Source organism: Numida meleagris, chromosome 1 (genome assembly GCF_002078875.1).
Source record: "Numida meleagris isolate 19003 breed g44 Domestic line chromosome 1, NumMel1.0, whole genome shotgun sequence".
In the NCBI taxonomy this organism is placed as follows: domain Eukaryota; kingdom Metazoa; phylum Chordata; class Aves; order Galliformes; family Numididae; genus Numida; species Numida meleagris.
Genome location: NC_034409.1, coordinates 75821757 through 75836252, shown reverse-complemented (window position 1 = coordinate 75836252; position 14496 = coordinate 75821757). Strand labels below are relative to the sequence as shown.

At 49.3% G+C, this 14496-nt stretch overlaps 1 protein-coding gene across 20 annotated transcripts in view; it reads right to left on the bottom strand.

Moving 5' to 3' along the window:
* Positions 1-5865, bottom strand: part of ZNF384 (zinc finger protein 384) — a 28080-nt gene extending 22215 nt beyond the window's left edge. Inside the window, exons 1-7 of one of the 20 annotated variants that reach the window (XM_021396282.1) lie at positions 5454-5865; positions 5054-5102; positions 4283-4437; positions 4008-4197; positions 1182-1252; positions 789-1029; positions 126-456 (exon numbers count right to left, since the gene is read on the bottom strand). In XM_021396282.1, coding sequence (XP_021251957.1) covers positions 126-456; positions 789-1029; positions 1182-1247 — 638 coding nt within the window. In that variant the 5' untranslated portion in view covers positions 1248-1252; positions 4008-4197; positions 4283-4437; positions 5054-5102; positions 5454-5865. Of the gene's footprint in view, positions 1-125; positions 457-788; positions 1030-1181; positions 1253-4007; positions 4198-4282; positions 4438-5053; positions 5103-5248; positions 5346-5397 lie in introns of those variants that run through there. The other 19 variants (XM_021396190.1, XM_021396334.1, XM_021396213.1 and 16 more) reach the window with 19 other exon arrangements.

The window sequence follows — 14496 nt, the reverse complement described above, 5'->3', positions numbered from 1 at the left end:
CTCTACTCAGGGACTCTACAAGGAAGAGGCAAAGATCTCTCCCACCCTCGTGTAACACTCCAAAGAGCTAAACGTACCCCCATCCCCATGCAATGTCACAACCATGGTTTAAACCTGCTCCCCACCTGTATGTCTTGCCATCCTTGTGCTGGTCCTCATCATCCTCGTTCGATAGCACAAAGGGGTCACTCATCTCTGGCAGCCCCGACTCCTGCAATCGTTTCTTCTTCCGGCCCCGGGGCGGCTTGGGGGCAACTCCCCCACCCCCGCCTCCCCCCCCACCTTCGGAGAGGGTGGTTGTCCCCTTCTTGGTCAGATCAGGCACCACCTGGAGGGCTGCCTGGGAGCCAGGGGGTAGTGCGGAGACAATCATGGGAGCTGAGATGGGAAAGGTTTGTGCAGAGGAGGCTGTGGTCACCAGGGAGCCTGATGGAGAAGTTATCACGAGACCAGGACCTGAAAACAAACAAAGAGGCAGGTCAGGTATTACGTTTCTAATGACCTCCTCATCCCACAGAAGTAAGCTTTATACATCTACATTTGAACACAATTCAAACAGAAGAGTAGCTTAACTTCTCCAAAACATTCTCACTCTTCACAGCTAGAAGTCAAACCTCAGTACAGAGGATAGATGAATAGACCGCCTAGAGATTCACAGTGAAACAATGCTTAGGGCCAAGGCAGCCTACACCATCAAAAATGCTCAGGATAATCTATAGTCCCAAGAGGATTCTCCAGAATCCTGTGCTACACATATCCTGGCATCCTCCTGTTGCAGAGTCCCCTACCTGCTGTCATGAGCCCAGCAGACTGCACTGGCACCACGGTGATGTTCTGAGTCACAGGGGCTTGGCTGTGTGGTGTCAGCTGCTCCGGCTTGGTGTCAGAGTCCATGGCAATGCCAGTGGGTAGGGCCACTGAGGTGGGCACTGTCAGCAAGGCAGGGTAGTGGGGGGGAGCAAGGCTGCAGCCCTTCTCTGTGGGCAATAGCTGCTCCTTCATCTTGTTAATAAACATGGTGTTGTCAATCTAAACAGGTGGGAAGAACAGCTTTTAGAATACTGGGGTACAGCCTCTCCCAGCAGTTGGCTGAGCAAGAAAACCAACAGAAACATGCATCATTCACAAACTTCTAATGTGAAGCAAGATCAGCAAAACGGGTTGGAAGACAAAGATCTTACCTGTCCCGAGACAGTGGGCACTGCTGGCCAGAAGTACGGGGAGGAGTTGAAATGAGATTCTTCCATCCTAGCTGGGCACAGGGGGGAAACAGGAAGGGGAAAGGGAAGACAAATGGAGGAGAAGGAAGACAGACAGACACACACACACACACACACACAAAAGGAATATTAAACCCAAAAAGATTCCAACAGGGAACTGCCTCAGTCTAATGCTGTGACAGTTCCTTTATCCCCCCTTTCTTACTTAAGTAGTCGCTCCCCACTTTTGAGCTACCTGCCCAAATCCTGTTATTTTCAGGGAAAAAGTTGTCTGCTATTCCCATAGATTTGGGCCCATACTTCTTGCCTAGTAGTCCTCCATGCAAAATAATAATAATAATAATAATAATAATAATAATAATAATAATAATAATAATAATGACTACATCTGACCCAAAACACCTCTAATGTTCCCCAACTATCATCCACCCAAGTACATGGCATAAATGATCAAGTTTGTGCACGTGCAACCTGGCAAATACAGCTGAAAACCATATTTTCACTGTCACAGCCAGCCTGATCCCATAAGCAATGAAAATTCTGGGCCCTGCCTGTCCCTCCACCCCAGCTCACTACGGACCCAGATGCAGCAAGGGCACATTAGCATTATGTTACACAGGAAGAAGGACAGGCAGAGAGAGGGAAACAGACTTGACCAAGATAACAGACAGCCACAGCAGACCAAGCAGTAAAACTCAAGGCTCCTAACATCCTCTTGCCCACTGCTCTGACCACTCCAGCCACACTCTTGTAAGAAAACCAGAAATGTCACTCAATCCTGACTGACAAGATTCACCTCTCTCATCCAACAAGACCACAGAGCATGGAAACAACCTGACTACCCTGCTCCTGAGACACCATATTTCCAAGTGATATCGTGTCAGGGCTCTCTACTGACCATTACAGTCCTGTCTCTGGGACAAGAATCTGTAGGATTCTGCCCCCAGTCAAGTGCCCACTGATCAATCTCAGCTCTCCACAGACAAGTTAGGCACCAGAAGACAGCCCTCTGAAGACAGAAGCTTAATCTCTTTAGGATCACCTAGCTGAAAGAATCTATTTTACTACTTCTTCCTATTCCAATCCTTTCATTCCTCTGTGTAATATCATTATCGAGAGAAGTCTGCAACGCTCTGTAGATGCTATTGAAAAACTAAGATTCACAAAACAGTATTTTCTAGAGTAGAAGATGTGCCTGTTTCTGAACAAATATAGCAAAATTGGCGGGTAAAATAAATGCAATAAAAACTGTGCTCAAAGAACACTACGTCTGGCAGAGCAAGCTGCTTAGATAAAGCAAACACTGTAGGTTTGCAGCTATCTGCAAATTGTACCAGTCCTATTTCTGTTATGATGTGGCAGTAGACTAATTAACGAGTAAATATTGTTTCTGAAGGACCTATCTCAGTCATCAGATAAGCTAAGGAACGTGCCCCAAGAAGCATGAAACACTTTCCAGAAGTACATTAGGACAGAATAAATACATGTGGAATTGCTGCATATGAGCCAAAACGCAAAGATAATTTTCCTCTATGTAGAGAAGCAGTATTTAAATGAACTAAATTACCTGTTAATTTTGGTTTTATGAATTGCTCACGCAACGGCAAAGCCAAGTATTCCTGCCTTACTCACTCACTACAAATCAACCAATAAACACACTTAAGGATGATTTATTTACCTTGCATCGGTGGCATGCAGACAGACTGCTAGCTGCCTGAATTACTCTGGATTTACATTGCAGCAATTCAATCAGAATCCAGTGGGGCACGTATCTTTCCTTTGCTTCTTTTTCTGAGACAAATTAACTATGTATTCTGCCAACAACAAAGCCCTATGTATATAACGCCTAACTACACGACTGTTTTCTTCCACAGAAAGAAAACACACATGTAGAGATAAGGCCTTCCTTGGCAACTGAGCACCACCTGCATCAAGAGGTTTCTTTGGTTGGAACGTAGAAAGGTTTTGTTGTTGTTTTAAATAAGGCCCTATTTGCTCGGCTTCCACATAAAGAAGAAAAAGAAGCCAACCCTAAGCAAACCTGGCTATGTAAAAACAAAGTCTCATATAATAACCACATACATTTTTCAAATAAACTTTGCAATTGTCCAGTCTCTAATCCCTTAGATTCAACTGTAAACTTCAGCAGTAAAATGCAAAGATGCCAATTTCAAGAAAAATCTCCTATCAACTTTCTTACTTAAGGAGCACAGAAAGGCGCCTCCATCTTCAGACTGTGAAATCCAAATGAGCACAGGCGGGGGCACTCAGTGGCCTCCTGCTTCTATCTAGTTCCTGCCAGACCTTCACAAAGCACCCAACTTTTGTTTGTTTAGTTTACAAAATGTCTAAGTCTAAAACCAAAACAAACAAAAAAGCTCACGCGCCAAGAAAAAAAGACCGAAAACCAACCAAAGAAGTTCTCATTGATTCTCAAAAGATGACTACACTGTTTTCACTAAACTCTCTATGAATCCTTCTCCCCATCCAGCAGTGTTTATGCTTGAGCAGATATTGGGACTAAAAGACTTGGCTTGAAAGACTGAGGTGTAATGAAGTTACAAAAATGTCGAGAAAAAGGAGAAACAGTGTAAGAGTCAAAGCTTTCATGCAATCTCACTAGCAAGCCAATCTTCCAAAGGGAGAAAACAAAGATAAGATTCCTCTACCAAACTACCGTTCTAATACCCGCAGATGTCCCTCCCCTGTCCCGCTTTTAGGCTAAAGGGCATTTGGAAAACATGCACCCCTATTCATAGCCCCCACTTTAACACCACTCACACTTACTTTACCAGAACTCTGCACGCAACCCTTCCAATTGCTCTATAACTATCCCACATGGGCTGGAGCTTCAACCCTGTACCACAGCACGTTCCCACTGCAGTGCCTTCATCATCCCAGCTTCCACAAACGGGCCAGAGATGGGACCTTCTTCCTATTCACCAGTCTAGTATCAGATAGATGTCAGTGTACCCTCCTGATATAAACCAAAAACACCTTCTGTGTACAAGCCACAAATTTACATGCACCAAATAAACAACTGAGCGAACTAGAGAACTCACAAGGGACAAGGAATCTGAAGTTTAGATCTCAGAGAACTTCACAGAATCACATACTTAATGGGCTGGGCTTATACTTCTTTGCAGGTCATCACTTTAACCATAAACACACAGATAAAAAGCACGTGCAAGTAAACGGTGAAGTAGAGGCTGCGTTTCTGGAAGGTATAATCAAGGTTGGATATGCAGATATTTAGAGATTGACTTTAATACAGTTTCCTTTATTCTCCAGATACTCAGCATTTATTTCTACACAGCGTAAAGCCTTCATTTGACAAAACAATTATTTAAATTGTCGTTCTGTGTCTGCCCAGGAGCTTTGGTCAGTAAGAGCGAGCTTTTGGGCTCAATCGCTGCAAAATACTACAGATGCTGAAGGCCACACAGGATATGGGACCAAATGCCAAAGTGCCTCCCCTAAGCTCCTCAGTACCAACAAGTTCAAGCACTGCTACGCCTTTAGAGCAAGCACATGTGAATAAACATCAAGATCCAAAGAGGACGAGCAAACCCTGCACCCCAGGCCCCCAGCCCACGCACCACAGCTACAGCAACTTTGGTACCGTACCCGACACCGACGCAGCCACCACCCCAGCCAACCGAACCCGGGCAAAAGCCACTGCCTGGCTGGGACGCGCCTGGCACCCCACCGGCCTCATGCCGGCTGCCCTCCCCTCTCCCGCCCCTGACCCCGAGGCCCGGTCCCTCAGTCCTCCCGCCGCCCTCCGGCTCTGCGCGCCCTCAAGCACCGGGCGCTCCGCTGGCACTACTTACCCCTCTCACTCTCCTTCCTCTTGCATTGCTCCTCCTTCCAGGGCCGTCTCTGCAAACAAACCGCCAGGGTTACGGGGCTGCTCGGAGGCCCCCATGACGCGGGCCGCCCCTCGTTTGCAGCCCCCCGGGGACGGGCCATGAGCGGCGCGGGGCTCCCCGCGGGCACTGGCCGGGATCGGAGAGGCCCGCACCCACCTCCCCCCGCAGGGCCCCGCCACCGGGACGGACGGACGGACGGGCGAGCGGACAGACAGGCGGCCCACGGCCGCTTCCGCTTCCGGAGCGCCTCGACGCCGGAAGTGCCGCTTCCCCGGGCCCCCCCGGCCCCGCACCCGCCGCATTACCGAGCACCACCCCCCAGCGGCGACCCCAACCCAGACTCCGGCGGCGGCCTCCTCACCGGAAAGAGGAGCGGCGAGGCGCTTCCGGATCAAGAGGCGGAGCGCGACTCAGCTCTTCCGGGGCGCCGAGCGGAGCGGAACGGCGTCATCGACGGCTTCTCTTGAAAAAGAGGCGGAGCGGTAGCGGCCGCCGGCCCGGGCCGGCTTCCCGGCGGCGGGAACGCTGTGGGCGGGCGGCTGAGCCGGAAGCGGGGGCAGAGGTGGGCGCGCGCCTACCGGAAGCGCGGGCGCCGGCGAGCGGAGAGCCCGGGTTGCGGGGAGGGCGGAAGTAGCTGTGACTGCGCGGGCGGCGCGCGGCGCTCCCCAGCCCGGCGCTGAGACCGCTTCCGGCCCAGGAGGCCTCCCCGGCGTGACGTGCGCCGTGCGGGAGCGCGGCCCTCGTGAATATTCATGAGAGGTATGAATATTCATGAACGGTCCCACCCCTCCGACGGGCTCCCGTCCGCATACCGTCACCTACCTTCGCCCGGGCCGGCCGGCGGCTTGCGCCGTGTGTCTCTCCTGTACGCTCAGGGCAGGCCCCTGCCCCGCGCTGTGCCGGCCGACCTGGCGTGCCGGGCCGGGCGCCGGAGCCTGCCCTTCGCAGGCGGCCGGGTCAGAAGGCCGCCTGTCGCCGTGTGAGCCGGGCCCCGCAGTTGCGCCGGCTCTGGCACGGCCCCGGGCTCGTGGCGCTGACGCGCTGGCACCCAGCCCGGCTTGCAGCAGGGCGGTTTTCTGCCAGCTTTGCAAATCGGAGCACCTCAGCCACATCAGTGCTGTAGCGGGCAGAAGGGCAAGGCCGGGCTTAAAGGAGGCAGAGTAACCTCTCCATTCTGCAGTTGCACACAGCATAACTGCACCTATACGCTATTTTTTTTATTATTATTATTATTTGTAACCATTCACAACTTGACCCCAGGCTCGCAGTTTGACGGCGTGGTTTCTCAGATTAAGCCCACCTAAGTTTGGGCTGCTGCTCATGTTGCTGCGCAGCGTGCGTGGCTGCGCACAAGGCAGCAGCACATCCTTCAAGCCCTAGCGATGGCACAGGAAGAGGCATGCGGCTGTTCCTGGGCAATGCAGTGCGCCTTGAATTGGAGGTGCAACCTCCAGGTGCAACCCCACGCAATCATGAAACCAAGCTGGCTACTGCAGCCCTGTCCTACCCTAAACTCTTGTAATTTGGGTGCTGACAGACCTTTGAATATTATCTACTTCATTCCATATGTGCAGCAGGACTAACTTTGGCACTGGGGCCACCTTCCAGGTTAAATTAGGTTCCCTTCTCAACTATGTTACTACTCACCAGGCATTTGGCCGAGCTGTTTCAGTGCTCTGACTTAAGAAATAACTTTTTTTTTTTTAATTGTTGTATGAGTTTTGTGCCAGCTTGGCGTGCTGAAACAGCTTTTCAGAGCCAGCATGAGTAAGAGGGTGGGACCGGGGAGCACATGGCTGTAGCAGCCAGCGGTTAGGTTGGCTAGGGTGATCATGAAACCACAGCATCCGGAGTGCTGGGCAAAAGGAAATCTCCTGGTGGCCAAGAGGTAGCGCCTGCCTCTCCCCAAAAGGTGCTGGGACAATGGTCATCCCAGGCAATGCAAAACTTCCTCCTGTGAGGAGCCAGGATTAGCTCTGTTCTTAGCAGCAGTCACATGAAGGCAATTGTTGATTTATTTAAATAAAAGGAGTTGGCAGACTAATCAGTTTGGGAATTAATTTCCTTGTTAATTTGGGGGTTTTGACTTGCTCATGAATATTCACAGGCGCTCATCTCTTTTATTTTTTTTTTCCTCTATGTAATTTATTTTTGTGATTGTCAGATCACCTCTGAAGGTGACATTTCTCGTTCTGCAACGCAGCAAATTAATACAATCTTGTGTCTCGGAAGAGGAACTTTGGCCTGACGCCGGTGTCTCTTGTGCCTCTTCTTTGCCCCAAAGCCCCTTGTAGCCTCTCTGCTCTCCTCGTTCCCTTCTGTGCGCTGCCTAGAAAGAAATTAACCTGAAGGTCTCAGAAAAAAGGCTGGCCTAGCCTGGGTATCTGGGAGAGCTTGTCAAGATGTCCTATGCCAGGCAAGGTAAAGCCATAACTGCCATGAGGAATGGGACAAGGTAGTTAATTTTCCCTTACTGTGCATGGAGTTTCAGGCTTCCCTCCCCCAGCACTGCAAGCACCTTTCAGCAGCACGTGAAGCAACGTGACTAACATCTGTCACAGGCACTTGATTTCTCCTATCTCCTTTCCTTAGAAGACAAAGTAAAAGAAACACAGGTCTATTTCTCTGGAGAGTACACCTGATCTCTTTGCCTTATTTCCCAGCTATTGCTTGCCCCCCTGTACTTATCCTACCTGTCCCTGTTCCTTCTGTGCACCACTAAAAAGTATCCTGGCCTCCGTCTCATGCTCCTCCCTGGTGAGTTGTGCTCATGTCCCACGTGCTTGTCCTTAGAGCTGCTGGTGTTTCGTAACACCTACCAGCTGGGCTAGTCTGAGGATGGTGCTGGTTGAAAACCCAGATAGAACCACTGCAAGGAACTCAGTAAGCACAGCAGAGCCTCCCAGAGCCTGCATTGAGACAGATTTGATACAGCCTCCACCTATCCAATGTCTTGTCCTTGGGAGGACGGAGTGCTCTGCAAGGGGAGATGGCAGCTGCAGGTTCAGTTGGCACCAGGCCAGGCTGGTGAGTGGGTGGAGGGCGACTAAGAGGAGCTGGCAATTTTGGGGCAGGACAACAAACAAGCAGAGACGTACAAGAAACTGCAGGAGTTAAGCGAGACCCAGAGGGGGTGTAGGCTAGGGGGCCTTAGTCCTGGGAGAGGGCACACAGCAGAGCTGAGCACCCTCTGCCTCTGAGGGACCAGCTCATAGAATCGTAGAATGGCTTGGGTTGGAAGGGACCACAAGGATCATCAAGTTCCAGTGCCTCTGCCACAGGTAGGGCCGCCAACCTCCAGATCTGATACTAGACCAGGTTGCCCAGGGCCCCATCCAACCTGGCCTTGAACACCTCCAGGGACAGAACATCCACAGCCTCTCTGGGCAGCCTGTTCCACTCTCTCTGTAAAAAACTTCCCCCTGATATCCAACTTAAACTTTCCCTCCTTGAGCTCATGACAAACTCAGAAAAGAAACTATGTGGAGAAAGGCACCTGAGACAAAAGCTGCCACAGCAGTTGCTCTCTCACAACCTCCGTCACAAGTTTTTCAGCTCAGCTTTGACCTACGAGAGAGGCGAACACAACTATACACCGCCTGCCTGCTCCATCTCCCGTTATTCCCTCCTGTCACATCTGTTTGTCACATTCCCTTCTCAGCTCTTCTTTTTCTGCTTCTCTGATGCCTTCATCCCTCTCCTTTTTCACCGCTCTAACACAAGACACACCTACCTCTGGACCTTCCGTAGTCACTGCAGACCACCTGCTTGTGGCACCACTGTATGCTCTGTGTTTGTTTTCTGCCTGCATATTAACTGTGCTGGTCACAGTGGCCACCCCATCAATATAGTGTTAGGCTGCACAATGGGGTCCTACTGGGCTGGCTTCTAGGGCTGGCAGACCTGGCCTGATCTGTTCTGTAATTTACCTCTCTTGCTGCTTGAATTCATTGATGGACAAATGGGCTTGGAAGGAGTCGTGATATGGTGACATCCATTTTAAGGATGGAGGCTGCTTGTTCTTGCCCAAATTTTCATCTGCTTGTGGGACAATGTTAAGTTTATCCGAAAGCCATTGTTTTGTATTCACAAGCCAGGGAGTACATTTCTCAGTGAGGAATGCTGTCCTCACTCTTTCAGGGAACTGACACCTCTTTGGCAATAGGCTGATTAATTCCCCTGGCTGTGCACACCAGAGAGCGTTTCAGCACGTCATTTCTGGCTTTCTTTCCACTGTGTGGAAACAGATTGCATCTTTCCCTGCTTGGTAGCTTCTCTAGTTAGTGTTGTAAGGTTTGAGTAACTGGGTTGTAGCATTATCCTGCACACACTTGCCCTGAATCATGGCATTGCAGTGGCATCTACTCTTTCAGAGGCAAGAAGCAGAAACCACACATCTGGAACGTACTTTGGAACCTAAAGCACACACAACAGCGATGTGCTGCTTTTTTACTGAAGGAAGCAGGCTGCTCTGGAGTGGGGGACACCAGGGCCCCTTGAGCAGAAACATGGTAACTCAGGGCTCTCCTGGGATTCATCAACCTTAGCCACAGACTGTTTGTTTGGCCACTGTGGTAAGGGCAATTATTTACCAAACTTCCTGACTAACGTGTCATGAATACAAGTCCCATAATTTGGAAGGAGGAAAAGGAATCACTGGATATGTCAAGAAAGGCAGAAGGGCTGTGCCTGAGTACCTTCAGCGCAGGAGAAAAACCACAGTCACATCAGCAGCGCCTGAGGGGGATCTCAGTGGCATGGCCACGGCCAAAGCATACCAGACATGCACAGGCAAAACCTGTTCCAGTGGCGTGATAGCTTCTCTGTAGCAATAACCTCAACAGGCTTAAATCAAAATTATTTTTATTAGATCACCTCAAAAAGTCTCAAGTATTTTGAATATGATCCAATAGCAAGCTTTTCAAGCGTGAAAGATCCCTGCAACCTAGACTGCATTAACAAAAGTATATCCAGCAGATGAAGGGAAACTATTATTCCCAACCACATGAGATGTTTGAGGCCACATCTGAAAGATTTGAGCTGAGGTTGCAAGATGCATGTTAACAAACTGCAGCATATCCTGCAAAAGGGCCCCGCAATAGAGGGCTGAAGCAGACAGTGCACAAGGATAAGGGTGGAGGAGCTGAGGGAAGGCCAAAGGGGCATCCAGTTGCTGTCTGCCCCTTCTTAAGGGAAAGCTGCAGAGAAGATGGAGCCAGACTCTGAGAAGGAGGCACAGTGAAAGGACAAGAAACAAAGGATGCAAGTTGCAACAGAAATTCTGAACAGAAAACCTCTCCCCTTTGAGAGCACTTCAGTAGTGGAACAAGTGCCTACAAAGGCTGGGGAATCTCCACCCTTGGAGATCTTCAAAATATGGGGAGAAAAGCCCTGAGCGGCTCGATCTGGCTTTACAGTTGTCCCACTGTGAGCAGGGGATTGGACTATATTCTTCTGGAGCTTCCTTCCTGCTTGAATTTTCCTGTGAGTTCATGATTTGATCTGTGCTGCTGATCTGCCGTGAGCAAATGTTCAGTGTCTTCACAGTGCTACAAGCCAGAAGGGCAGTATGCTTGTTTGACCCTGTGGAAATGCATCTATGTTGACAGCAGCATTGGCACTGGCAAAGCCCTGGTACATGAACATCTCCTCTCCAGCTGGCTTGCCACCCTGTGTAGCTCTACTCAACCTATCCTCCTTCTGTTCCAAGTACAGGGAAATCTTCTAGCAGCAGGACCAGCCTGGTTTGGGGATGACTCCTTAAGCTGTGACATCCATATTCCTCTGAACAGTAGCAGTCACAGAAATGTCATTTAAAACAATACTGCACGAGAGCATACTTGTGGGTGCTTGGCTGATGCACTCCTCACACCATCTTCAGTGCTTGCCAAAGTGCTGCTAAAGCGTCTCTGGGTCTTTATAGCTGCCTTGTGCCATTTTTGAACAGGAAGGATGATGCTGAAGAAGGTGGGAGGAGAGACAGTGGAGAACAGAAAGTTGTATCAGGGCAGAAGCAAAACTCAAGAAGCATCAAAAACAGAGCTCACCAGCTCACCTCTATATTTGTGGTTTTACAAAACTGGCAAGGAAACTGCAATTTGGGGAGCAAAGATTTGCAACAAAATCCATCAAATTCAAGGTAAGTATGCCAGGACTGGAAAAAGGGAGCTATATTTCAGGAAGAGAGAAAACAAAGTACTCAGGGCCTCTGCAAACCCATTAGTCTAGTCTTAATAGAGCGTAAGGTTAAGAACAAATTACAGAAGGAAAACAAAATTAAAGCTACAGCGGTAAGTGGAAAATGGAATCAAATACAGGATGGCTTTATCAACAAAAGCAATATGTGCCCTTAACTTGATCTTTTTCTTTACCTCCTTTCCTTTACCTGGATGAAAAATAAAAAAGAACTCGGTAGAACCAATCTAGCTGGATTTCAGTAGGGCGTTTGCTACAGTATAGGGTGGAAGGCAGACAGACGAGCTGAAATGACAGGAATGGTTAGGAGCATTTTAGGTGGGTAAAACACTGGGGAAAATGAGGCGATGCGTTGAGTCAAAAGGCAACTGCCACCATGGAGCAATTTTACTGGCCTTGGGAATAATTCTGTTTGCAGTAATGGCTCTAGCTCAGCAAAAAAAAGCAGCATGAAAAGGAAGTTTGCTGATTAAATGCATTTAGAGGAATTACTCACAGACAGTGTGAGGCCCTGTTCTTTGCTCCTGCTAACAAGAATTTTTCTTATGTAGGGAGATTCAGTGGTTAGAAATGACAGAAGAAAAGACTGATCTGTGTGCATTCATCACTCACGAGGTGATTATGAAGCACAGATGTGACGTGGTCACAAAGACAACAGCCTTAAAGAGATCATTACGTGAATCTTATTGAGGATGGTGTTTACAATTTGTCACCCGTATTCAGAAGCAGACTCAGAGACGGCAGCAGTGCAAAGGAGCTGCAGCAACAGAGTCTGCCTCTGTGCCTCCCCTGCCTTCCCTGTGAGGGGATGGAGGGAGGTTGGCTTCTTCAGCTGGGCAGAGGGCTACTCCTTCCCCAGAGCTTTTCTTTCAAGGGTAGGAGATCAGTCCCCAGCCTGATATTCTTAATGCAGGAGATTGCTTGGTGCCTCTCCCACACGACATCCTCTCCCAGAAGCCTTCATAGGGAGGAAGTTTAAACCTCAGGATCTTAGAAAAAGCTCAGTTCTCTGGAAAGGTACAGGAAAGCCCCTCTGAACTCAGTGTGTGACATGCCTGTTCAGACAGAAGACACGACAGTTTCATCTTTGGGTTTTCAGCATCAGGAGAGTTGATGATGGTTTATACCTGGTTAGTGCTGGACTAACACCTGGTTTGTGAGGAGGCAGTGAGCAGAGCTTGCTATGGCTTGCTTTTGTCAGTGGTTTCTGAGGTCTGCTTAATTTAATTGAAGGAAATGAAACTGGGGTGAGACCTCAGGCAATGATCTAATTCATCATCCTGACCCAGGGACAAGATTAAGTAAGCACAGCTCATCCCTGACAGATATTTGTTGAACCTGTTCTCAACAGCCTCCAGTGACAAGACTCCCTTGGCCAATCTAGTCCAGCATTTTACAGCCTGAGAGTTAAAAAGCTTTTCCAACCAGACAGCCTTCACCAACGAAAATGAATCTGCTGATTTCAGATGCCCCATTGGAAATGCCTTTTCACTCCACTGGCACAGTGTTCTTGAACCAGCTGTAAACACTCTTGGCAATTTCATTCACCTTTTGGCAGTTCCAGATATATTTCTTTCCCTTTTGTTTATGAAATTCATGCCTTCCTCTGTATCAGAAGTCTGAAAGTCAAAACCTATCACATCTACTGCATCCCCTCCAGTCTGCCAGGCCAGTTACCCTGTCAGAGAGTAAAGTTAGATGGGCTTGATGTGATCTTCCTGATGAATTGACATCAGAGAGTTCTTTTCAGGTTTGAAATATACATTGGGTAGGAAGCTAATTTATACACACTATTGCTGCCTGAAAGGCATGAGAAAGAGAATTAGGAGAGAGGTGTCTGGGGCTGTGGCAATCTGAAGGGACGTGAGGCAAAAGGATAAAATGCAGGAGTGAAAAACTGAAACGCAGTAGTGAGCAAGTGAAATGCAGAAGCGAAGAAGCAGCCTGCTATTAAGATTCTGGAGCTGCCAGGAGCCCCTCAAGTAAGCACCAAAAGCTTGGAGGGATGGTCTGTAAACGCTTTTACACACTGTAGTGTCACTGAGGCATCATATCTGTACCAGGATTGCCTCTGAAATTCATTGCAGATTTTGACACACCAAGAGGCTTTCAGAGCAACACACTCGGGCTGCATCACTCTGAACAGCTTTTCATGTTTCAGATGCTCTCACACCTCTACCGTATTCCAAAGCTTTCCTAATGTCTGGAGCACATCCCTTGGGCAGGGCTCCCAAGTGTCAGGTAAGCATTGTGTTCAAGGAAGTAGTTCTTCACATGTGTTTACAACATAATCTGGGAAAACTCATCAGCTGCCTTGCTTCTTCGCATTGTACCGCGGACAGGTTATCTCACAGGATTATTTCCTCCTTCTCCTTGTGATGTATTTCCCCAAAAGCTAAGCCCAGCAGCAGTAGTGTTACCTACTCACAGCACATCTTGCAAGCTTTCCATCCTTTCTCAGTCCATATCACATATCTGGGCACTTATTTGTCCTTAGCAGCCAATGTGTGTAGTCACATGGTAGGAGATTACAGGTCCCTATAGGAGGCAGGGCAAGCTGTCGTGTCCTTCTTCCCCATACCAGCTCCATCCCTTCACCTGGAACAGGGAAGACACCTTGCCCTCCTTGTAAGAATCACAGAACCATATAATATTCCAGATTGGAAGGGACCCACAAGGATCAATGAGTCCAACTCCTGGCTCCACACAGGAGCATCCCAAATCAAACACTATATCTGAGAGTGTTATCCAGATGCTCCTTGAACTCCAGCAGTTCAGGCCATGGCCACTGCCCTGGGCAGCCTGTTTCAGGGCCCCACCACCCTCTGGTGCAGAACCTGCCCTAACCCCCAGCTGCCCCTCCCCTGACAGCTCCATGCCCTTCCCTCGGGCCCTGTCACTGTCACCAGAGAGCAGAGCTCAGCGCTGCCCCTCCGCTCCCTGTGAGGAGCTGCAGCTGCCATGAGGCCTCCCCTCAGTCCCTCCAAGCTGAACAAACCAAGAAACAGCCACCTCTAGAGTTTTTGTGGCAAAGCACACAGCCCAGGCACCAGACTGAGCTGGGGCCTACAGCCACTCTCCCTGTCACACCACTGCAGCTGTGAGGGTGGCATGCTTCAGGGACAGTTCCTAGTGAGTGCGTTTGCTGTGGACCTTTTGTTTTGGAGGCAAACAGATTCAGCTGTTCACACCTATGGCCATGACCTGTC